Consider the following 24,862-nt stretch of genomic DNA (forward strand, 5'->3'; position numbering starts at 1 on the left):
GGGCTGTGTGCGTGTGTTCAAGAGATCACCTGGGTGTGTGCGGAAATGAGTGTGCACATGCACACATGTGCGCACACACACACACACACATAAACACACATCTGGAAAACTATCATGTGGAATGGAGAGCTGTCGTGAAGAAGAAACAGGTTCTAATTTTCAAAAAACCAGGTTCCAATTGGCTGGCAGAATGGAGGGGTACAGCGTAGGGGTCAAAGGTCACAGAGGGCAGGCGACAAGGAAAGCTGCCTTACCGTTCCCGGTTGAATTTGAGAGAGTGAAGAATGGCAGGTCGTTTTTGTCTCAGGTTCCAGAGGTGAATGCTGTCATCTGCCAAGGCACTCACCAGTGCCCCCTACAGGGACAGCAAGGGAAGACAATTAATCTGAAGTGCAGGGGCAGGGAGCACGTAGAGGGTGGAAAAGAGAGCAAATTAGACAGGACAGCATGGTTGCTTTAATAGTCCCCCGCCGCCGATCTGCTGTAGCAGACGGGTACTGTGGCTGTGAAGAAACAGGCCCGCACTTCCTGTGGAGGAGGAAGCGGAGTGGAGCAGAGCCCAAGGGGGGGGCCCTCCAGAAGCAGCAGGGCCGAGGCAAGGGGAAGGCCGGCCCCCCCTGCAAGGCTGAGAGACAGAGGCAGAGAGCCAGACAGCGGGGGCTCCATGCTTTACCCTGGGAGCCCTACTGCAGTGGCTGAGTCACACGCAAACTCGTGCACGCACACACACACAAACACGCACACACACACACAAACACGCACACACACACAAACACGCACACAGACATATACACACACACACATGCAAACGTGCACTCACACACACATATGCACGCACACACATGCAAACACACGAGCACACACGCATGCAAACATGCACTCACACACACACACACAAACACGCACACAGACATATACACACACACACATGCAAACGTGCACTCACACACACATATGCACGCACACACATGCAAACACACGAGCACACACGCATGCAAACATGCACTCACACACACACACACAAACACGCACGCAGACATATACACACACACACATATGCACGCACACACATGCAAACACACGAGCACACACGCATGCAAACACAGGCGCATACACACACACATACATGCACTCACACACACACACAAACACGCGTGCATAGACTCATGTGCACATGCACCCATGCACATAAGCACAGACACGCACCTACACACACACGCACACACACTGAAGGATACACACGCACACATGCGCGCGCACACACATCCATTTGCACACACACGCCCACACACAAATACAAACACACAGGTGTTTAATACTGATATTTACCCTGCCAGCTACTTATCTAAGACTCACTCTAAACCTGGATCCAAGCTTTTCTCTGATCAAACAGACCATAGTGATGAAAAGCCTCACATGAAATACCACGCAGTGAGGACACAACATAAAAAGGATGAGGGGGCGTGACCACGAAAGTGATGGGGCGCAGCGGCCAGCTGAGGGTGTGGCTGGCCGAAACCTACCTCGTTGATGAGGAACTGCAGCTGGATGACGGCTGCCCCACTGTCGTGCTGGCAGTAACATTCCACCCCTGGACGGCCGAAGCTGGAGTTCTCTGAGTGAAGGAAAAGGCCTTTCCTCCATACCTGCATTAGCATACCTGGGGACTGACACTGCATCCAGACACACAGCAGTCCAGAGACTAAGACCACATCTAAACACACTACAGGCAAGAAACTAATACCACACCCAGACAATAAGTAATCTAGGAACTAATAACAGACCTAGACACAGCAGTCCAGAGACTAAGACCACCTTTAGACACACAGTTATCCCTGCATTAATCCAGACATTAATCCCACCTCCATCCCAGCATTAATCCAGACATTAATCCCACCTCCATCCCAGCATTAATGCAGACCTTAATCCCACCTCCATCCCTGCAGTAATCCAGGTGTTAATCCAACCTCCATCCCTGCAGTAATCCAGGTGTTAATCCAACCTCCATCCCTGCAGTAATCCAGGTGTTAATCCAACCTCCATCCCTGCATTAATCCAGAAATTAATCCCAATTCCATCCCTGCAGTAATCTAGAGGTTAATCCCACCTTCATCCCTTCAGTTATCCAGAGGTTAATCCAACTTCATCTCCAATGTGGTCTAGAAAATAAGGCCACTTGCTCCCCTGCATCAGCACCTTTTTAATGAGACCTTATTAATGTTAAATGAGGGGAGGGTTTCACAGTACCACGCCCACCCCGGGGCAGTAACAGGAGAATCATCATGGTACCCTTTGCAGTCACGCTTAGCCTGGAGTTCCCACCTTGAGACCATGCCTGACCTCGCAGCCTAACATGGCAGAATCACCCGACCCCCGCTCAGTGATGTGGGTAACCCGCCCCCTGCAGTGAAGGGGCCCGCAGAGCCCTGGAGTCCCCCCCCCCCCAGTGACCCAACACGGTCAGAAGAACAGGCCGCCATGGTGACCACCAGTGATGTCATTGAGAACTCATTCTGGGGTTGCCTAGTGACCAAAGGAGGAGGAAAATTTCCAGGAAAAAATTGAAAACTAAAAATAAGGACGAAAGGTTCATTCCTGACTCTGCCGTCTGCGTCCACCGTCTGGGTGAGTCCGCTGACTTCCGGTGCCCGCTGCCCACTTAGGACAGAGCCCATCAAGGGCCACTCCTGGCTTACAGCCTCTGTGTTCATACAGCTGGATATGACCCCCCCCCCCGAAGCAAGTCAGCTTACACATCTCCCTGAAATGGCAATGACCCAACGCGCACCTTTGTGCTATGCGTACCCATAACTTTGCATTATGTCTGATTATTTTGCTGTTCAGCAACGCAATGTGTCTCTCTCAGGGGCAAGACACCCAGCCACAGAATCAAGGCTGCTGTATATATTTGGAAATGCTTATGAGGGACCCTTCCAGGTGGGGCAATCTGGGGTGCATCTTGGGGCCAAATGCCAGGTGTCAGCAGCGCCGCCTACTGTCAGCATGGTGGAAGTGAAATCACCCACACTGCTGCCATTAATAGGGTTCAGGATCGTCAGTACAAACAAAACGATTATTTATGGAAATCCAACCCAGAAGCAAGCATGCCTCTAGCAAAGGTTCAAACCTTGCTGCTTTTCCCTCGAGCAAGAAGCTTGCCCCAAATATCTCAAATAAAATAAGCAAGAAACGTAAAAACAAGGGCTTCTGTGAAGGAAATGAATAAAGATGATCTGTTACACAACCAACTGCGAGGTGGTCGCGAAACACTTCTCCAGAAATGAGTTTAAAAAAAGGCTAACTTATCAGGTCTGGAATCACGATGCAGAATCTGTTAAACGGCCGGGTGTGTTAGCGAATGGCTCGGCTAGCAGGCAGCAGAAGTTCACCGTTTGCCTATCGGGTTGCGGTCAGAGTGGTGTAAACACTACGGCCAAACTTTCGAAACCCGTCTGGGTGGTTCACGGGACGCAACAGCTTTAACCCCTCATGGGAAGTACAAATGATGGCAAACGACGGCACGAGGCAGTCCGAGAGCAACGAGGCAAAGCGAGGCATGTCCTGCTCTGAGTCGGCGAGCACACTGACACAGGATTCTTCTTGTGTGCCGGTACCGCAAGGGATTACAGGATAAAATTAAAAAATAAACACTTATTCACCAAGTGAGGTGGGAAGGCTGTCTCAGGGCCTGAAATAAACAGATTAGCATTTCTGCCACTGTCCCCTCTGCATTCTGTCCAGAGCGATGAGTCACAGCATCACTGTCTGACGGGCCACCGGCAGCCGGGCTAAGAAAACAACCCACCTGGGGAAATGAGCCGCGTGGGAAGGAGCTTTCAGCTACGCTCTCTACAGGGCAGGTGCCTCGTCTGTAGGCCCCCATGTCCGAACGGCCTCCTCTGGCTACCCCCCACCCGCCCCACCCCCGTGTGACGACAGCGAGATGTGACAGGTGGACATCGACAGCCGGCGGGTCACCGGTGCAAAGGAGGAGGATGACGATGGGGACCTTTTGATCAGGTCAGACCGGACGCCAGGCGCTGACGTCAATCCTGCTCTGTCACATATTATTATGCTTCTGGGATGGGGGAGAGCAGGTATAGGACAATAGGAGTTTAGGTATGACTACAAAATACAAAGCTCTACGTGGTAAACGGTGCACACATCCCAGTGTATCAAACCTCGATGCTGGTGTCCGCCACATTATTGGAATCGCCCGGCCTCTCCCGAAGACCAGCCGCGAGCTCACGCCGCCGGATCCGACGTGAAAGGAGTCGGACATGCAGCCTCGCGTGGGGAGAGCAGCGGAAGTGCAGTGGCCGAAAGCTACAGGGGGCAACACTGCGAATCAGAATGAGAAGCCGGCCGCCGGACGTGCCCCCCCCCCCCACCGCTGCGGAAGGGTCAAGCTCACGTGCGGGACCCGGTTCCGGCAAACGCGCGTGGGTACGAGGGGTGGGCGAGGCCTCGGGGCCAACACCAATCCCCAGACTTTCATCGGCTGAAATTGCTATTTACAGACTGATTATTCTGACAGGCTGGCACTATGCTGCCTTTGATTAATCTGTCTCATATCCTTTCTATGTAAATAACCCTCACAGTGGGATTCTGGGATTTATCATGCGTGCAAACAATTAAACTGCCGCACCGGTTCACCTTGAAACCCGCTGCGTCTGAGGAGGGCCGGAGCAGCGCACACAGTCGCCCCCTGGAGGATCAGCCACGGTTAGGCAGTTAGGCTCTGGAGACGTCTAACCCCACACGTGAGCAAAAGCGTCAATAAAGGAAGGTAACTGCATGGACGGTGCAAGGGTTGGTTTGCTCTGGGCTTCAGGTATGGTGTCGTGGTCCTTTGGGAGAGAAGTTTGGGGATACTGGTGGACTGGGGCTTCTGGGAGGCAGTGGGTTAGGAGCAGGAGACATGCTGTACCCCAAAAAATGCCCCTCCCCCTCCCGGCAGACTGGCCAAGCTCTGCTCCCCTGGAGAGGAGCCAGACCTTCCCCGGCAGCAGGGACCATTAATAACGCCCAGCCGCGGACTAATTTTAGCCGGGCCCTTTACCATCCTGTGAGGCACCTCCCTCGAAGAAACAGGCAAGGGTGGGGAGGGCATAATGGCTGGTCTGAAGAAGAGAAAGCAGTGATGGAAGGTGGTGAGGAGAAAGAAATCTGCCAGCGCAGACGAATGAACGAAATGGTAGGTCCTCACATCACATTTAGGGTCAAAATAAGATGCCCAATGCCGTCTGGGACAAGATCCAGGCCTGTGTCACAACCCCATACTGCGTATGCAAGAAAGGAAGGAAGGAAGGACGGATGGACGGAGGGATGGATGGACGGGTGAACAGAATGTAGGGAAATTCAAACCCCTGGGGAACCAAAACTCCCTATGAACCAAAATGGCCAGGGAGATCGGAACCCCAGGGAACCAAAATGATCGGGGAACCAAAATGGCCAGGGAACCAAAATGGCCAGGGAGATCGTAACCCCAGGGAACCAAAATGGCCAGGGAACCAAAATGGCCAGGGAGATCAGAACCCCAGGGAACCAAAATGATCGGGGAACCAAAATGGCCAGGGAACCAGAACTCCAGGGAAGCGAGTCCCTGAAGAACCCAATGGACGCCCCTGAAGAGAACCCAGTAGAGAACCCCAAAGAACCACACATGCCAGCCCAGGAAAGCAAGCCCGCGATACTGGGGAATATAACACAATATAACAGAGGGAGACAGAGAGGGACAGGCATGTCCCCGTACCAGCGGAGCTCTGGCCATTCCAGGCCACGTCACCCATAGACCCCTGTGAGAAGATGACATAGCAGCTTGCCGGAAAAGCCAGGTCCATCCAGGCCTGTGGCGTTCTTGCCAGCTTCCTCGGGAAAACAGAGAAGCAGGAGAGTGTGGATCAGACGGGTGGGGGTGGAGGCAGACTGAGGAGGTGTGAAAGCGGGGCGGCGTGGGACTGCAGGCTTCGGCTGACCTCCGCGCCTGCTTCAGAATCAGCCTGACAGATATCAGCTACGTTAATACATTCTGGATGGGGCGGGGCACTGAGCTAATGAGGGGGGGGGGGCACTGAGCTAATGAGGGGGGGGGCATTGAGCTAATGAGGTGGTATGGCACTGACCTAATGAAGCAGAGAAGGGGACAGATTAAAAATAGGCATTAGCTTCACAGAAATATATCAGGCAGAATCATCGGGTCAAGCGTAACAATCAGGGCAGCCTGACCCCCCCCTCCCCCGGGTCCCTTTCACCCCCGTCCACCATAAGCCCTGTGGCTGCTGACCCTCACAGCCTCACCCTGGCCCTGGAGGTGCCTCGCACAGCCAAGACCCTTGCCGGCCCGGGACCTGCCGGTTCTGTTGGCGGAAGGGGTCGGGGGGGCCAGACGGGCGAGCAGTGGGAGGGGCAGATGGTGGGTCCTTACACAAGGCTCGCTCGACCCTCAGATCAAACGGGGCCCTGGAGCTGACCCAGGGCCCGAGCTACAGCCCAGAAGCGGCTCCCGACCGGGCCCCGGAGCGACCGGACCAGACTATAACGTCCCACAGAGACTTTTTGGACCCGGTTCATCGACTACAGGTTCTGCGCTGCTGATCGTAAGTTAAGTAAGACGCACCTCAAGAGCTTAGGTCGATATCTGAATATGAAAAGCATCTAAATAGGGAATGTTTATTTCCCTACCCTTAGAGGACAGCTGGGAAAGTACGGCTCTGAGGAGGACTGCTCCGTGCCTCTGTGCCTGGGGATGGTGGGGGTGGGGGGGTTTGCCGGTAGGGGGGTTGCCAGCTCCTCATGCTGAGGCAGCTCCTCTCCTTCTCCAAGCCCCCGGGTGCTTCCTCCCATTCGGCGGGAGTCCCTCTCTTGGCTTGAGCAGAAGTCGCCGGCCGGTTTACCAAGGAAACAGCTGCTGCAGCCATGATATGCATCCCCCCCCCACCCCAGAAGTTCTACAAGCTACGACGACACAGCAAGGCCACAGACGCCAGGACGATCCAGCAGGATCTGAACCCGGAACCGGACTCTGCCAGAACAACCTGAAGCATCAAAGGTTAGGCTGTGCAGTCCCCCCCCCAACCCCCCACCCCAGTAAAAGATATGGGGTGTTAAGAGCAGGATGTGTAGCAACTCGGGAACAGGAAACAGGGGGTGGGGGTGTCACAAAGCTTCTTATAAGGCCAAACTGCAGCGGTGCCCCCCCCCCTGCCCCCCCCGTCAGCTGAGATAGGGCAGGATGGGGACAGAGAGCAAGAGAAAAAAAGACGATATAAAAGCCAGCCTGGGAGGGACAGAAAGGCAGCCTGCTGGGTGAGTGAGCTGATTGGCTGATCAGGAGCACATGACACTGGGGAGCCCCACCGCGAACTGCAGCGGTAGCAGATGCCTGATGGGCCACGGCAGGTTGGTCCCCTGTGAGGCGTCTGGCGAGCCGAGGTGTACTGCGGCGAGCACACTCTGACACCGCCGCGCCGCTTTTCACGCCCTCTTAATGCGATTGTAACTCAGACAGACATAACCTGGCCATCGCTGTCGCCCCCCCACCCCCACCCCCACCCCCACCCCCCCGCCAAATGCTCGCAGGCTGGAGGGCGTGAGAATCTGCAGCGGTTACGACTGACTTTGATACTCGGGGTCTTTTTAAGCGGCTTTTGCTGGAGATGCTGGGGGGGGGGGGTTTGCAATGGGGCCAAGGCCGGGGGGGGGGGGGGGGGGGCGACTCCCCAGTGCCAAGCAGATGTGCACATCTACAGGCAGGGTAACCAGGGACACAAGCTCGTCACCGGTAGCTGCGGTTTGTCTGCCGATGCCGTGCTTTGGGTGACAGTCACAGAGAGGAAAGCGACTCATCCGCTCCTCTGTCCCCCCCCCCCAATACAGCCACACTTCCTCTCCACAGTGCTGCATCACAACGGGGGGGGGGGGGGGGGTTAGAGATATACCAGATAAGCGGCAGGAAAACCCCCCTCCATTACAGTCTGGTAATCCCCAACATGCTGTGGGGGGGGGGGGCGCTTAGGCAGTGCTGAAAACTTCAGCCCAAAATGGTCGGGGGGGGGGGGGGGTTGCCACTGGGGTGCACCCTGCTTGTCTCAGCAAAGACTGAACACTGCGAGGCAACAGCCTGAACGCGACACTTCCTGAAAGCTGCCCCCCCGCCCCTGTCATCTGATAGCTACAGAGCTGAAGCTACAGATTAAATTCGCTTCAGTGCAGCGTCATCAAAACATGCCTTTTAAAGAGCCTCTGCCTCATTGCTGTCCTGACCGCTCTCTGCTCCCCAGGGGGAGTGTAACCACCCCCATCCGGGGCAAATGCTGGATCTACCACACACACACGCACACACACATGCACGCTCATGCACACACGCTCACACACATGCACGCTCATGCACACACGCTCACACACACGTGCATGTCAGGTAAACATATCTTTATGGGGACCGCTTATTAATTTATTCAGAATTATTCAGAAGTAACCAAATGTAATACAAGACTTTCAATATTTTTAGTTTTTTGATTGCAGTCACAGATTTTTATAAAATTGAATTTCCCCTTGTGGGAACTGAAAAAATGGTCCCTACGATGTCAAAATAACAGGCTTTTATCATATTGTGGGGAACATTTGGTCCCCACAATACAGTATGTGGTCCAGGTAAGGTATACCTGGACCACACGCACGCACATACATACGCACACACGCACACTGACAACTGACACAGTGGGTAAGGGAAATGGAATGGACTCCCATGTGCGGGGGGGGGGGGGGCACACCCAGGGCAACAGCAGCTGGGACCATAACGCCGACCTGTGTGTCAGAGGGCTGGGCACATCTAGCTAGCATCTCACTCTTGTGCATGCACCACCCCCCCCCCCCCCCATTACCATCTCGCTGCAGTCCACTGTGCGGCAGCTGTATTTAGCCCGGATGCAGAGCACCAGGGGGGGGGGCAGGTGCTTCTCTCGTAATGTTGCCATGGCACTGCGATGCCTCCCTCCCACGCGTGGTAGCCTATGTCAATAGCAACAGCCCCCCCCCCCCCCCCCCCCCCAATATGCAAAAACAGAGGCCACATGTGTCCAAGACAACCCCCCTGCCGTGTGGCACTGATCTGCGTGACGGGGTCACATGACATGGACACCCCCCAACCCCAACCAGCTGCACCCTGCTCCTAAGCGAGAGAACCCCCCCCCCCCCAGGTCAGGGTCAGAGGGACCCTCAGGGGGGCAGTAAGGTATCCTTCTCCCCCCCCCCCTTCTCGAAAACAACACAGTAAATCATGTACTGAGCAGTGTGTTAAGCCCAGCGGTCAGCAGAGGACACACTGAGTCGCACGGCAGAGTGTGTGGCTCAGGAAACAAATTACTACACGGCTTATGACACTGCTTACTACGCCCTTCAAACACACATTTACTGCTTGCACTGATTTACTGTATATTTTAGTAACTGACATCCAGTCCAGCGTGTACTCCAGCCGTGCACCCCCTGGTACCTGAGATGGGCTCCAGGGCCCTCGCGATCCTCACTAGGAAAAAATATTTTGAAGAATGGATGTTCAAACTGGAGGGAAGAGTTTATTGTGCTGCAGAGTACAAAGTAAAGCAATACACTATTTATTCTATGTAGTAAACATGTAGTAAACTACAGAGCAACCAGAGCAGCCTGTTCCCAAGGTGGTTGTGGTGGTGGTGGGGGGGGGGGGTGATGAGGTTATCCTCAATTCCCATTTTCACCCCTGCAGGACAGAGGCCCCTCCCCCAGAACCATGTCCAGTTTGCCGCCTCCCAGTTTGGCTCAACTCATGAGACAGGAGGAGCAGCAGCCGTCTGTACAGCTAGAGAATCTCCAGCTGTCTCCACGCGTCGGTATGAAGTATCAGATCACCAAGAACATCCTAACGTCATCTCAAACAAAACAAACAACCAGGATCACAATGTTACTGCTAGAAAACTTCTTATCTTAGCCTGAAGGGCGGTGCTGTAGAGTAGATCCTGGCAAGTCACCCAGACCTGAGGACAAAGCCAGCTTCCCTAGAGCAGAGGCTCAGCAGGTCAGGGCCTGTGGTTTTACTTCACATGTTGCCTCCACCCTGTGGGTTAAATCCTACAACAGATTAAATGCAAAAATTCCCCGGGAGGGGTACTTTGGAACTGGCTGGCATGGGGGTACCTTGCTGGGGCGGCGTCCAATTACGACAGCTAGCAGGCAGAGGCCGTTGTGACAATGCCCTCTGGCCAGGTGACAGGGACGTTGCGGGAACAGCAAATGAATGAGAGCCTGGGCGTCCAGACGCAAGGGAAGGGTGGGCAGGGGGGGTGGGGGCGGGGAAGCAGGTGAAGCAGGTGCGCAGTCAATAATTATCAAACAAAGCTCAGTGACACCCCCAGGGACGCCTCAAGTGTGCCGGAACAGCCTGTAACTGAGGCGGAGTGTTTATGAGTCTGACCCTTACCTAAATCCCGGCCATGCCAAAAGAACACCCTTAACACTAACGCAGGAACATTCCAGCAGCTGGTGATGCACCCCCAGCGAGCACAGGCACCAGCCAGATGACCCGCGCTGGCAGCCACAGGCTTAGTGAGGTCTGGGCCATGTGACGGTCACCTTTCCTCTGCCCAGATACTCTCTAGCTAGGCAGCCGGCCCTGCGCTGCACCAGCAGCGCTTCCGATTGGCCACCGTGCGCTAAATCGGAGGTGTGTCTATCAGCTGGTTGGTCAATCAGCACGTGAGGAGGATCACGACACACGGGCTATATGAAGATCCTCAACGCTGAGCCCAGATGGGAAAGGTCAACAGCACCACAACCGTAACCAGCCGGGATTTCTAACTGGAACCAGTGGCCATTCACAAGGCTACAAGATGAGGAACATTCTGGGGCCTCGCTGGAATTCCTGGGAGGGTCTGTTCTCTCATAACTCAGGCCAGCAGGCCTCTCAGGGGCAGTGAGAAACGAGAAGCGCCTTTACCACAGAGCAAAATAACAGCACTTCGCTCCAAGGTCTCCATTAGCCTTTGCAAGAGGCCGGTGAATCGGACGAGAGGATGTGAAATGGGCCTGCCGTTATTTCCACGGCGACAAGGCGGGCAGGTGAATGCATCAGACAGGAGCAATCGAACAGCCCGTGAGCCGATGTCAGCGTGGCTACGACTCAGAAGGTTTAGGAAAAAATTCAGTATATTCTTCGAGGGAAAGACAGGTTTCTATCTCAGGGAGCAATGGGGGCACCGATGCCATTGCGGCCAGAATGAGGGACGAGGGCGGAGCTGAGGGAACGGACCGCCCTCACACCGAACCTTGGCCAATCAGAGATGGCACTCTGTTGGCAGGCTTCCGGGGAGATGGGGGGGGGGACACACAGTGTCCTGCTCCACCTCCCCTTCCTGAAGACACAAGACCCTGCCATTCAATTCCTATAAATGATACTATCCTAAAGAGGCCCAACCCAGGAGAGGACATTGTCTGATGTATTAGAGCACCAGTAAATACACACACACACACACACACACACACACACACACACACACACACACACACACACACTTGCATAGTTGGACAATTCTACAGCAGAGCTAATTCTGTCACCAAGATGTCATGCATTTAGTGAAGGGTACAATCCGTAATGCAGCATAATTGGATATCTGGGATACAACAGCAAAGAACTGATGGTATGTCAAACAAAGCCAGCCAGTTCTTTCAGACCATAGCCAGATTTCCTGCGATTGTGATTCCATTCCCTGACATGGGTTGGTGCCCCATCCCTGCCTTGCGCCCGGAGCCTCTGGGATAGGCTCCGGACCCCCGTCACCCTGAACCAGACAAGCAGGTATAGAAAATGAATGGATATAATTCCATTACCATAGAACTAGACACATTCATATACACATAGATATACTGTACATAGATATACAGGCTGTTCCACGTGTTTCTGTGCTGGCCTGTAAACAAGGGATAGATGTTTGTATACTGCCAGTCTCTCTTCAGTTTCCATGTGATTTCACCCCCAGTTTCGTGCTGCAGTGACACGCCTGAACGCACCAGTCAGCGGAGGGAGACACCCAACACTCAGCAAGCTCTGCCATCCCAGAAGGGCACTGACGTTTAGGGTGGGCAACCAGCCCCAGTTCCGCAAGACGATGATCCGTTCAAAATCCCCAATCCGACTCCAATTTTGAAGAAAATCGGGCCAAAAAACACAGTCGATACAAATCAATACACCCATTGCATCGCTATTACTGCATATTACTGTAATATTTGAATGTCAAGATCTTATGATCTACTTAAGTTACCTGAAGTCTTAGATGGCTGCAACGAATAATAAATATAATGATTATGACTTTACATCAAATGTAGGATCATTCAATACATTAGCTTGATGTAAAACGTATAGAATCAGCGCTACACTGAATCACATTGAATTATTATTGTTTAACTGTATAGGTTTTGCGTTATAGACTGTGTATCAAAAAGCGCATTGTATCGATTGTGAGGAGGAGATATACTCACCTATTAATTTTTCCAAAATCTACTCAACGGCTACAATTATGAGCGAACAAAGTTACAAGGAACTGTTTAAGACGTATTCGAGTGAAAATAATGGCATTGGATGCAAAAGAAAAGCTTTAAAACTCAAACAAAAGTTTGTTCTCTTGAGCATCATGGTTAATGGGTCGGTTGGGTTGTGAATATTCCGCCCAAACCCAATTTTGTTCCTGTTACTGATATTCTGCGATTTCGCAAAATGCAAGGTTTGAATTTGTTTTAGCAGAAATTCTAGTATATACATCCTTTTATACAAGATGCACACAATGTACACACACACACACACACACACACACACACGCACTCAGGGTCCATGACCAGAAAATGTGCTCATCTCACTAATGAAAAGCCCTCGGGCGGACTCCGGAACAATCCGTTTCTCCCATTCCACAGCATCCCCGTCCCGCTCCAGGGAGCTCCTCAGCCAAACTCTACATCCAGGGTCATCCTCCAGTACCGCACAGCACACTGAGCCGCCGGTCCACTGGGAGCCTGCAGGGCACGAGCCAGAGCCAGTCCCCAGCGAGACGGTCCGGGACATGCTTCGCTGGGGTGAGAAATGGAGCAGCATGAAACACGCCGGCTAGGCCGCGCTACCGGAATCCGGCCACCGGGGACACCATGCTACCATAGCGGGACACCCATCCGAGTCCGATTAGTGCCGCAAAGCCGGATATGCAGAGTGACACCAGCCTGACTGATTCAGACACTCAGGCATACAATCCCAGTTTGGATATTCATTTTCTGAATGCACAGCTGAGAGGTGAAGGGACAGCAGGGAGAGGCAGTCAGGCTGTTTATGTGTTAAATGCTTTTGGTTCATCTCCAAAAACAGCTGCAAGTCCAAGTTTGCAAACCTGAAAAGTAATACATATGCAGACATTGAAATATAAAAATACGCTCCAGCTCCACATCTGCAGAAAATGCAAAGAAATGCGTTAAAGACGGGGGTCAAACTGGGTACTGGCTTGGGTCGCGGCCCCGCCGCTCTCCATTGAAACCCCTCTTCCCAGGCTTAAATCAGCCCAATTAGCAGTTAATAGTCTGTGCAACAGCCGAAACTGCCATTTCTGAACATGCAGCTGGCCAGCTGACTTCAGCTCTAAGCCATCGCTGTGTGATGTGTCAGAAGCATAAAGGTGGGCGGGACTAATGAAACACGCTGACGGGTGATTGGAGCAACATGCAGGCTCTCTCAGTGGGCCTTGCCAAGAGAGGATGCTACGCTACGCTACGCTACAGGGTCAGCCTGGCCACTCCCTTCTTCCCGGCACGCCATTGATCCCGCCCACCCATGACAGGTCCGAGGCCCCTGTGGGGGTGAAAAAGGAGATGAGAAAGGTCCTCTCTCTTTGCCTTAATCTTAGTCTGTGGTTTGGAGAGGCATTCATGATTATAATTGATTCCTGATCAGTGAGGCTCCTGCAGTCTAAGTTATCAGTCATCGTGTTCCTCTCTATGAATCTCCCAACGCTCTTAACACCATTCGGTGGTAAACAGCTAAACGTAAAAATGCTTCCTTCTGTTTATTTAATCTGCTTAGCAAACATTTTTATTCAAAGTAAACTGCCTACCTTAGATACCAGCCCCTCCCCCCAATCTTTACAATTTATTCGGCTCCCGGAGCTACTGTTTCCGTTATTTAATCTCTTCACACGACGCAGCTTTGAAATTTCACTATTCATCTATTTATAGCCGTATACTTAAGCGTGAGAAATCCAGGCCAAGGGCCATCATTCCAAGGCTGCGGGCCTCCGTGCCGACAGCTGCTCTGTGCTCGCCGTCGTCTGCAGGTCACAGAGCCTCTTCGTTAACCGAGTGGACCTCGGCACGCTTTCCTCTGGGGAGCCGTCACAAGGCAGCCACGGCAGACATGAACCCCGGCTAAATGGGAGCGGATCCTCCAACTGGATAATCCCAGCGGGGGCCAAACGGGGCCATCTCAGGGCGGACAGTCGAGCATTCCTGCCTCCCTCCTGTTGACGAGCAAGGCCATCTTTACTTGGGTGCCTGTAGCTGCTGTTTCCAGTTTAGGATTACCATTGTTAGCCTGCCTGTGTGCCCTTATCACAGGTTGACATAACCCCCCTCCACCCCCAGGACATGCTTTCTCCTTGCCACCTGCCATTATTTACATCCCCCCCCCCCCCCCCCATTCATTTCAAAAGGTCTCACTCCCGACCAATCGACCATCCTTTTGTCCCAAGCCCCACGGGGCAATACAGCAGGAGGTCTCAGCGAAAAGATGCCCCAAACCCCCCACAGAAAGGAGAGCCAGACTCTTCAAAGGGGAAACAGGAGAGGTCCTTAGTGACAGGCGGAACGGGCTGCTGCTGGACCGGACCTCGCTTTGCCAGAAGCGGCCCCCGCCAGGTGTGGCCCTTGTCACAGGGACACGCCAGGTTCTGCAGATGTGCCGGCATTCCCAGAAAGCCGGCCTGAAGCGAAGGGGCTTTATTACCACCTGCGGCAGGCAACCTGAAATAACTCTGAGAAACATGCGGGACCGTGGAGAGGGGAGTTGACTAGCCACCGAACGATGGTGGCTTTGACGCCCACAAAGGACCCGTAATTGCATCCTTCAGCAAAATACTTAATCCAAGTGGCTCCAGTAAATATCAAGCTATATAAATACACTCAAAACTGTAATCAAGGTAAGGCGATTTTTGTTAAAAAAAAAAAAAAACAATTATATAACAAATCACAGCTGTGTTGTTAAAGCTTAGTGTGTTGAGTCCTAGACACTTAGTGTGAATGTGGGCCAGAGATTAAATGACAGCAGAATACCTACATCCCAGATTGTTCAGCACCATCCAGAAGCCGTTTTATTGACTCACTGCAGCCTTTATCACTGGAATCCAACCTCATCTATTTCCTGCCCTTCTTCTCACACAGCTCACTGGTCTAACTGTTAAGCGCAGAAATGACAGGAAGTGACACTGCAAGCTGGAAATAAAACCGGGCACTGTGGGGAAACTCATCCCAATGACACCGAGGGACATACCAACTGACTGAGGACACCCCACTGACACCGAGGGACATACCAACTGACTGAGGACACCCCACTGACACCGAGGGACATACCAACTGACTGAGGACACCCCACTGACACCGAGGGACATACCAACTGACTGAGGACACCCCACTGACACCGAGGGACATACCAACTGACTGAGGACACCCCACTGACACCGAGGGACATACCAACTGACTGAGGACACCCCACTGACACCGAGGGACATACCAACTGACTGAGGACACCCCACTGACACCGAGGGACATACCAACTGACTGAGGACACCCCACTGACACCGAGGGACATACCAACTGACTGAGGACACCCCATTGACACCGAGGGACATACCAACTGACTGAGGACACCCCACTGACACCGAGGGACATACCAACTGACTGAGGACACCCCACTGACACCGAGGGACATACCAACTGACTGAGGACACCCCACTGACACCGAGGGACATACCAACTGACTGAGGACACCCCACTGACACCGAGGGACATACCAACTGACTGAGGACACCCCACTGACACCGAGGGACATACCAACTGACTGAGGACACCCCACTGACACCGAGGGACATACCAACTGACTGAGGACACCCCACTGACACCGAGGGACATACCAACTGACTGAGGACACCCCACTGACACCGAGGGACATACCAACTGACTGAGGACACCCCACTGACACCGAGGGACATACCAACTGACTGAGGACACCCCATTGACACCGAGGGACATACCAACTGACTGAGGACACCCCACTGACACCGAGGGACATACCAACTGACTGAGGACACCCCACTGACACCGAGGGACATACCAACTGACTGAGGACACCCCACTGACACCGAGGGACATACCAACTGACTGAGGACACCCCACTGACACCGAGGGACATACCAACTGACTGAGGACACCCCACTGACACCGAGGGACATACCAACTGACTGAGGACACCCCACTGACACCGAGGGACATACCAACTGACTGAGGACACCCCACTGACACCGAGGGACATACCAACTGACTGAGGACACCCCACTGACACCGAGGGACATACCAACTGACTGAGGACACCCCACTGACACCGAGGGACATACCAACTGACTGAGGACACCCCACTGACACCGAGGGACATACCAACTGACTGAGGACACCCCAATGACACCAAGAAAATAATAATTGAGTGCATGCCACTGACACAAAGAGATATATAAATGGACTGAGAGCACCCCACTGACGCTGAAAGACATACCAACCAGGGCACCCTTCTGACGCTGAGAGACTAACTGTCACTAACTGAGGACTCCCCAGTGAGAAAAGCCACAGTAATCAACCAATCACACCTCAGCTTGAGTTATACAGGGAGTGATGTTTCTCTGTGGTTTGACTGTAACCCCCCCCACCAAACACACACACAAAATGCATTCTCACATTCAAACTGGGTTTCACACATAGTGGACAGTGGATGCTTGCCTGGCCCTTAACAACCCCCCCACTAAACCCCTTAGAGCTCTTCATACATAGAAACAGCAACTTCTCCAAAAACAGGAAAGCTTCAACCGTCAACCACCATGAGTACCCTCCCATAACTCTGACTGTGCCCCACTTACCTGAAGGGCAGGTTCAGCCCATCACCAGGGACTTGACAGGGCAGCAACGGGTCAAAGGATACAGCCTGAGAGCCCCGCTCTGGGTGCCGATGGCCAAGATCTTCTGCACCGGGTCAAAAGTCATTGAGGACGGCTGGTAAGGGAAGCCATGTCGCACGGTCTGAACGGCCAGGGAAAGACAGCGCGGGGAGAGTGAATAAGGAGCTCCGTGGGGCATTTATTACAGCGATCAGACCGAGTTTTCAGTCAAATCCTGTTTTATTTGTTCAAAGAAAAAACGTGGAAATTTCTTTCAGTCTCCCTCTGCAGACGACTATGACAGTTCATACGAACTTGTATTTAAAGTGTACTTTTTGGATCTTTCCTCAGAGGCACATGTCTTATATCATTATATTTATATGGCAATTACTCTGAGTTAAAGAGCATGTCGTGATTCATACAGCAAGCAGCCAGCCGGCTGTCTACGGACGGGATTAAAAGTTAAAGCGTATTACATAAGAATCCGTCTTGGGGACAGACACCCGTGCTCGGCGGTGATGGGGACCCGGCCATGGGGGGGGGGGGTTGTGTCTGCTTCCCAAGCGCGTCTACAATCAGTGCCATCGCGTTTTCCCTGATCGTATAATCGTGTGATCCGTAAACACCGTTTTGCTAATACAGTGCAAGAAAGAAATCACAAGCGCCGTGAACAAAGAGGTAAAATGCAGTCCTGTCTACCTGAATGTGTCACAAGAGAACCTACACATAACATAACCATGTCTTGATGAAAAACACTAATTCTTGTGCAATGATAAACGAACCGCATATGAGTTTTGTTTTATAATGCGTTATATGACACGACATCCTTATACAAATGCTTCAAATAAAACCTTGAAAGCGCCCCCAATTTAAGCAAGAGGAAACGCGTAAGGTCACGGTACCATTCACTTCTCCTAAGCATTTGGGGAAAGATCGCGATTTTAATACAGGTATGGAAAAACTGCGCCCTTTTTTTTACATTAAACCTCAAGCAAACATAGCTATCATCCGTTTAAACATGCAGTTTAAACAAACGCATGGTATAAATAGTGGAATTGTGTATATTTATTTTAAATAAACCCAGCGGTATCAAAAGGTCATTGTGTCAAGGAAAAATATGCATGTGATATCGCACCTAGCTTCATATCTTCCCCTATGTGAATCAATTAGCACACACAATAATTTAGGCATATTCGAAGGCACATTATTAACACGCTATGGTCAAGCTGTAATTTTAAGTTGAATGTTGTTACACTTTTGGGCGAAATCGTTCAAAATAAGCCTCATCGTTTTAATTGGTGTTGGACAGGGGAGGTAAGATGAAATGACAGGAGCCGCGGTTGCCAAATGTTGATTCAGTCCTGCAGGAAACCGCTTCCTATCATGAAAAAAGCCTCCCATGTTGGATCGGGCATGTTAGTTTAAACACGGCGGATCATGCAAAGCGCTTCCCTCGCTGTTTGACAGTCTCCTGCACGTTGCACATGAGTAGTTTGACCGGTCTCTGTAATGGTTTAAGATAATAATGCTCGATAAACACTTAAATTAGTAAACAGTTAGAAGTAGATAGAGACTGATAGGCTGCTGAACAGATCCGTATTTATGGAACCATCTATCACAAGGAAATCGGCAATTCATAATGTATGCCACAACAACAACAAGAATAATAATAATAACAACAACAATAATAAACACATGTTCAGCAAGCATCCACTTTTGTGGATTTGTTGAAGTGCTTAAAGCACAGCGACATTGACAGCTGTCAGGAATAATACTGCCAACAAGGGATTTTTCCCTATTGCATCTTTCCCCCAAATTATCAGGCGTGGATTTAAAATACAATTAAGGTGATTATTAAAATATTTCAAAGAGAAATTAAGAATATCAGTGACTCAGAGTCCTGTCAAATGACTGTGCTGCTCATCCTTTTCCTGAGGCTGTGTTTAATCAAATATTCGCCGATGATCATATAACCGCCAATGTCCGGCTAAGATACATGCTTTCCATGAAATAAAATGTCCCATTTTACGTACAGTAGTGCATCGTAAAATAAAATTACCATTTTGTTTTTGCAGTAAAAAGGAGATTTGAGAGATTTTCTTGAGAAACGACGGGGAAAGATAATAATATACAGTGCAGGGCTTAAAATATCCGCAACTGTAGTGCCGGTCCATATGTCTAAATTTGTCGGTAACATTAGATGATAAAACCGGGCGCAACTAGGCAATAGGCATTAGTTTAAAAGAGGCAGCGCGTTAAAATGTCCGATGATTACCTTGCAGAGCTGGAAATGCTCGGACTGGAGCGTCTCCGGGATCAGGTCGTTTTCCTTATTCCCAGGTTGGGAAGCCGCAGAGGAAGAGGATACCGCCGTCAGGCCGTCCAGCACCTTCCTGATGTTAAACTTCTTCATTTTTGTTTTCTTCCCCCCCGAAAAGACGGAGACGACAGCGACGAGCCACAAAGGGAGATGGCCAGTAAACGCACCGCGGACGGGAGCAGCCACACGCTCGCTCTGCCTTATTCTGTAAAGCTCACATGTTACGGCGTCTTGTCACTGCGGTCTCCATGTCCCAGCGCACAGCCGCCGCTCTTCAGGTGCCGATCGTCGCCGCGCTACCTGGAGCTGCTGCTTTATTTCTTTGTTATTGGGGCTGCGATGAGCCGGTGCGATCTCCCCCGGCTCGGTGTCCCGCTGCGTCTCTCCCTCCCTCTCTCTCTCCCTCTCTCTCTCTCTTTCTCTCTCTCTCCCTCCCTCCCCTCCAAGTCAACACGGAAACGCGACTGCGGCGAGGAGTCTGCGCATTCCCGCTCCCGCACCCGGATGTTTAGCGGAGCAGACGCAAACTGCTGCTTGCTCTCGGCCGGCTTTGGCGATCGCCCGCGCAACAGAGCCCCCGGATCCGCCTTGGCCGGCGCCGCGGATGCTGAGGATGTGCTGCGGTAGCTGCGGAGCGTGGCTGCGGGTGGTACCTGCTCACAGCACCGGAGTGTATCACTTGTACTCAACATGTTCTCAAATTTCATGAATTGCCAGCCTTCTCTGTTTAGTCTATATTAGACAGCGTGTCCTGGTGCACTATTACATACCCTACCAATCAAGAATACTTAAAATACTACAAAAAGAGGATCAATCATTCTATTCTTGATTTAAAACGCCTGCATTTTCATGTACATTCGGATTTCCTGTAACTGGTTATGCAATGACTTTCCGAGGTACCCTGCTGCGTGTTTAGACCTCGTCTAACAACGACTTCTCCTAACCCTCTGTCATAAGCACATGGTCCGCATGGTATTATTCTGCAACTAACTGTCAGCATTTGTGTACATTATCCGTAAGCCTTGTATCCTCCAGGGACTGCGGCCTAGTACAGGGAATTAGTTTAGAAGCAACATTAAAAGTAAAAATGACATTGGAATAAGCAGGCGGAGCGGCAGTAATCGAACCATAAAGCTGTAACTTAATATAAAACGAGTCTTTAACGGCCCAGAACACAGAACTGAATCTGAATTTCCTATAGTAAAGTTACTCGGCTGTGCAAATTAGGAAAACCGTAACTGTATCCAAAGTCGCTTTTTATTAAAAAGAAAAGTGTTACATTGACACATTGCTACTTCTTGCACGAACTGAATTCAAAATGTGCCGAGTCATCCCATTTTCTGACGTGCACCTCACACGGGGATGTTCTTGGACACCGCGAGACAAGGTAGCAGAGCCACCGCCAGATTTATTTGGGTACATGTACGTCCAGCACTTTATTCCTTCGTTTGCTTCTATCAAAATCCCATTATACAGATTCCTGGAATTCCTGGAGTTTTGCTGAAGTGCATCACTATAGCAAAATTTTTGTAGTGTACAAACTTGTCGCCTTTTCAGGTTCTGTTCCATAATCACTACGCCCCCCTACTGGATATACTAAGGCAGGGTTGTTCAGAAGCTCAGCTTGTGTGCACTGGCACTGTTGGCTCACATCAAGCCCCGGACAGGCAGAAAATAATGCATTAATTTCAGGTACTGCATAATACCATGTCGGTCCTGGTACAATATCCTTCCATGAGCATCTAGGCCAAATGGATTCATCTTAAACTTCTACAGAACCACCCAGATTTTTTATTTTTTATTTTTTGGGGGGGGGGGGGGGGAGTGTTGGAAGGTCAACGTTTCACAGTAGATGGAGATCTCCACCCTCTGGTCACACTCCAACCACTTCCCAGCGTACACTCAACACTGAACAAGCCATAGGTTAGGTCTGAAATAAAGGGGCAATTAATTATTAACCTCATCAAAAATAAGCCCAGTTTGTTGTGGGGTGGTGCTAGAAGGATTTCTGTCACTTTGTCACTTACTACCAAAACAGAGTTGGTGTCTGGCAGGGTTCCTCAAACTACGCCCCCCAGGCCAGATGCGGCTCCCTCCCTCCATCAGACTGACCCTTTTTAAAACATCAGCAGTGCATATAGTTCAGCTGAAATAACACGCATAGGTGTGTAAGGAAAAACGCAGCAAAGCAAACGTGGTTATCCTCCTTAGGAACATTAAAGATGAATAAAAAACTTTCGGCTCTATATAATCCTGTTAATGCATATCTGTTACCCAGACTTCCCACCTCTCCCGGAAGTCCTGGGAGTCTCCCGCAAACCGACACCCGCGAATGACGCGCAGTGTCCTGGAAATCTGCCGTTCCGCTGTTCAGCGGCAGTAACATGAGCCAGCAACAAGTTTCACTGCTGCAACTCCACCGCAACCAGTTGGCAAATTTTACCACCAGCACCCCGCCCCCCCCCCCCTTCCCCAGTCGACAAATCTCACTGCCCCCTAACACTCCTGCTCCCCTTTGATTAAAAAGTTTGAGGACCCCTCGTGCATGGCGTCCACAGCGATGACACGCTCGAATTTCACTATTACGTAGCTGCAGAATTTGGCTAGACGTTAGTAGATGTTATAAGGGGTTCATGTGTTGCGCCAAAGTGCCGCCGCTCCCCGCAGATGACTGGCTAATTGGAAAGCATCACTCGCGAGAAAGCGGCCACCAGTGACGTAAGCTTGCTATTTCTTAGCCGGCTGGAATGGGCAGGCGGTTCATTTAACAACAGGGAAGAGAGAACTGACTCATCCAGCACTCTGCCTGTGTGATTTGATAACACTCTTATAAGGAGGCCCTGAATTGTTTTTTCAGGCGGGATCAAGTGGAGACGCGACCTTTCACGGAACGACAGCGGCTCTGAGAGCATCACGCTAAATTGGTTGTTTTTTATTAAAAACAAAAACAAAATCATCCAGCTCTTGGATGATCAGTGCATTTTTGTGCTGTGACACTAATACTTAAGTATATATTTTATCTGGGGGGGGGGGGGCATCCCATTAATGGCTCTCCAATCAGTACTTAAACCTGCAAACCTGACCAAAGAGCCAAGCATGCTTTCTTACATAGCATGGGTGTCTCACTGGGCTTGACCTTGCACTGACCTGTCCTGACCTTCAGGAAGCTCAGGTGTCACTCTCTGGTTAACTGCCCTTGCCGTCGTGCAGGGTACCCCAGCTAATACAGAGGACAGACAGCAGAACTGAGGGTGAGCTGGGACTTTGCTCTTAGAGGACATTCAGATGTGTAAAAGGTATTAGTGCTCTTACCATAAATACTATATCACCGTCAAATTCAGTCAACCAAGTCTACACTTAGTTCAGGAGATTATATCAGGAGGGAATGTAATCTAGGATATGATATTTATTTGCTGTTTTTACCAGAAGAGATAAATAAGGAATCTTTACTCACATACCTTATCTTACTCTCCTATCACACAAAAATATTGAAAGCAAAGTTTGGACTAAAAGCAGGGCCGGTTCTACCCTTTCAGGAGACCTAGGCAAAGTTTGGGCTAAAAGCAGGGAAAGTTCTACCCTTTGAGGGGACCTAGACAAAATTTGGGCTAAAAGCAGGAAAGGTTCTACCTTTTCAGGGTATCTAGGCAAAGTTTGGGCTAAAAGCAGGGAAGGTTCTACCCTTTGAGGGGACCTAGGCAAAGTTTGGGCTAAAAGCAGGGAAAGTTCTACCCTTTGAGGGGACCTAGACAAAATTTGGGCTAAAAGCAGGAAAGGTTCTACCTTTTCAGGGTATCTAGGCAAAGTTTGGGCCAAAAGCAGGGAAGGTTCTACCCTTTCAGGGGACCTAGGCAAAGTTTGGGCTAAAAGCAGGGAAAGTTCTACCCTTTGAGGGGACCTAGACAAAATTTGGGCTAAAAGCAGGAAAGGTTCTACCTTTTCAGGGTATCTAGGCAAAGTTTGGGCTAAAAGCAGGGAAGGTTCTACCCTTTGAGGGGACCTAGGCAAAGTTTGGGCTAAAAGCAGGGAAGGTTCTACCCTTTGAGGGGACCTAGGCAAAGTTTGGGGTAAAAGCAGGGAAGGTTCTACCCTTTGTGGGGACCTAGGCAAAGTTTGGGGTAAAAGCAGGGAAGGTTCTACCCTTTCAGGGGACCTAGGCAAAGTTTGGGCTAAAAGCAGGGAAGGTTCTACCCTTTCAGGGGACCTAGGCAAAGTTTGGGCTAAAAGCAGGGAAGGTTCTACCCTTTGAGAGGACCTAGGCAAAGTTTGGGCTAAAAGCAGGGAAAGTTCTACCCTTGCAGGGGACCTAGGCAAAGTTTGGGCTAAAAGCAGGGAAGGTTCTACCCTTTCAGGGGACCTAGGCAAAGTTTGGGCTAAAAGCAGGGAAGGTTCTACCCTTTGAGAGGACCTAGGCAAAGTTTGGGCTAAAAGCAGGGAAAGTTCTACCCTTTCAGGGGACCTAGGCAAAGTTTTAATTGGGAGGCCCTGTACCAAGAAAATTGACGATCACTTCCTCCACAACCCATGAGCTGGCCCAGAGTCAGAGCTCAGACCCCGCCACCTATCCAACACCTCTCATGCAGTTTTTGTGGTTAAGGGCTTTACTCAAGAACAGAGATATGATTGTGATATCACACTTCTGCTGGTCAAAGGATCCAAACCAATGACCTTCCAGACATGGACACTGGTCTCTAATCTGTAGAGCCACACAACACGCATGTAGCGTTATTACAGCAAGGAGTTAAAAAGACATTTCAACAAATCTACTGAATTATACATTATAATGAATAAACAGTTCTAAAATGTCTATAGCAGGTTTTAGTACAGTAGTTACTAGATAAAATGAACTATTTCTCAAGAAAAATTTCAATGGCAAATTAAAAACAGCAATCTGTGTCCATTTCTGGAGAGAGTATCAACATGATTCACATTATTATGAGTAAACAGTGTAAGCAATGAGCATTTGTTTAATTGTTTTTTTACACAGCACCTTAAATAAGTTACTTGCTTTTGTGTCTGCCTGATGTTCACAATGTGAATCGCTCCACATCTGAATGTAATTGTTGATGCGGGATCATATGTTAAGTGCTTTGGTGCGATCAGGAGGGGAGGAGTCTACAAAAATAAACATGATTGAATTAAACAATAATTCTCCAGTGTAATAAGTTTAATTACTATAAATGCATGCAGATATAGCCATGGTGTCTGAGTTTGGAAGACAAATGAGAACCTGTAAGTGGCCTGCTATTGAATGCTAATCCAATTCTGCATATTTATGGGTAGTTTTATAGGCATATGATTCAGAAACTCACCCCCCAGGCCAGAGAGCAGGGCAGTTAAGCAGAAG

The 24,862-nt window shown here is 50.6% G+C and overlaps 1 protein-coding gene and 1 long non-coding RNA gene across 12 annotated transcripts in view; one reads left to right on the forward strand and one right to left on the reverse strand.

Annotated features, from left to right (window-relative positions):
- stxbp5a (syntaxin binding protein 5a (tomosyn)) overlaps positions 1–20,110 on the reverse strand; it is a 65,717-nt gene extending 45,607 nt beyond the window's left edge. For 6 of the 11 annotated variants that reach the window (XM_072703024.1, XM_072703021.1, XM_072703019.1 and 3 more), the window contains exons 1-4: positions 19,471–20,109; positions 17,240–17,337; positions 1,524–1,605; positions 255–355 (exon numbers count right to left, since the gene is read on the reverse strand). In XM_072703024.1, the coding sequence (XP_072559125.1) occupies positions 255–355; positions 1,524–1,605; positions 17,240–17,337; positions 19,471–19,608 (419 nt within the window). In that variant the 5' untranslated portion in view covers positions 19,609–20,109. Of the gene's footprint in view, positions 1–254; positions 356–1,523; positions 1,606–17,239; positions 17,338–19,470 lie in introns of all 11 variants that reach the window. The other 5 variants (XM_072703018.1, XM_072703016.1, XM_072703015.1 and 2 more) reach the window with 1 other exon arrangement.
- LOC140581155 (uncharacterized) lies at positions 6,619–14,363 on the forward strand. Its single transcript, XR_011984212.1, has 3 exons — positions 6,619–7,051; positions 9,740–9,863; positions 12,006–14,363. It is a non-coding gene; the product is annotated as an uncharacterized lncRNA (long non-coding RNA).
- Positions 20,111–24,862: the final 4,752 nt, after the last annotated feature.

Source organism: Paramormyrops kingsleyae, chromosome 19 (assembly GCF_048594095.1).
Source record: "Paramormyrops kingsleyae isolate MSU_618 chromosome 19, PKINGS_0.4, whole genome shotgun sequence".
NCBI classification, from domain to species: domain Eukaryota; kingdom Metazoa; phylum Chordata; class Actinopteri; order Osteoglossiformes; family Mormyridae; genus Paramormyrops; species Paramormyrops kingsleyae.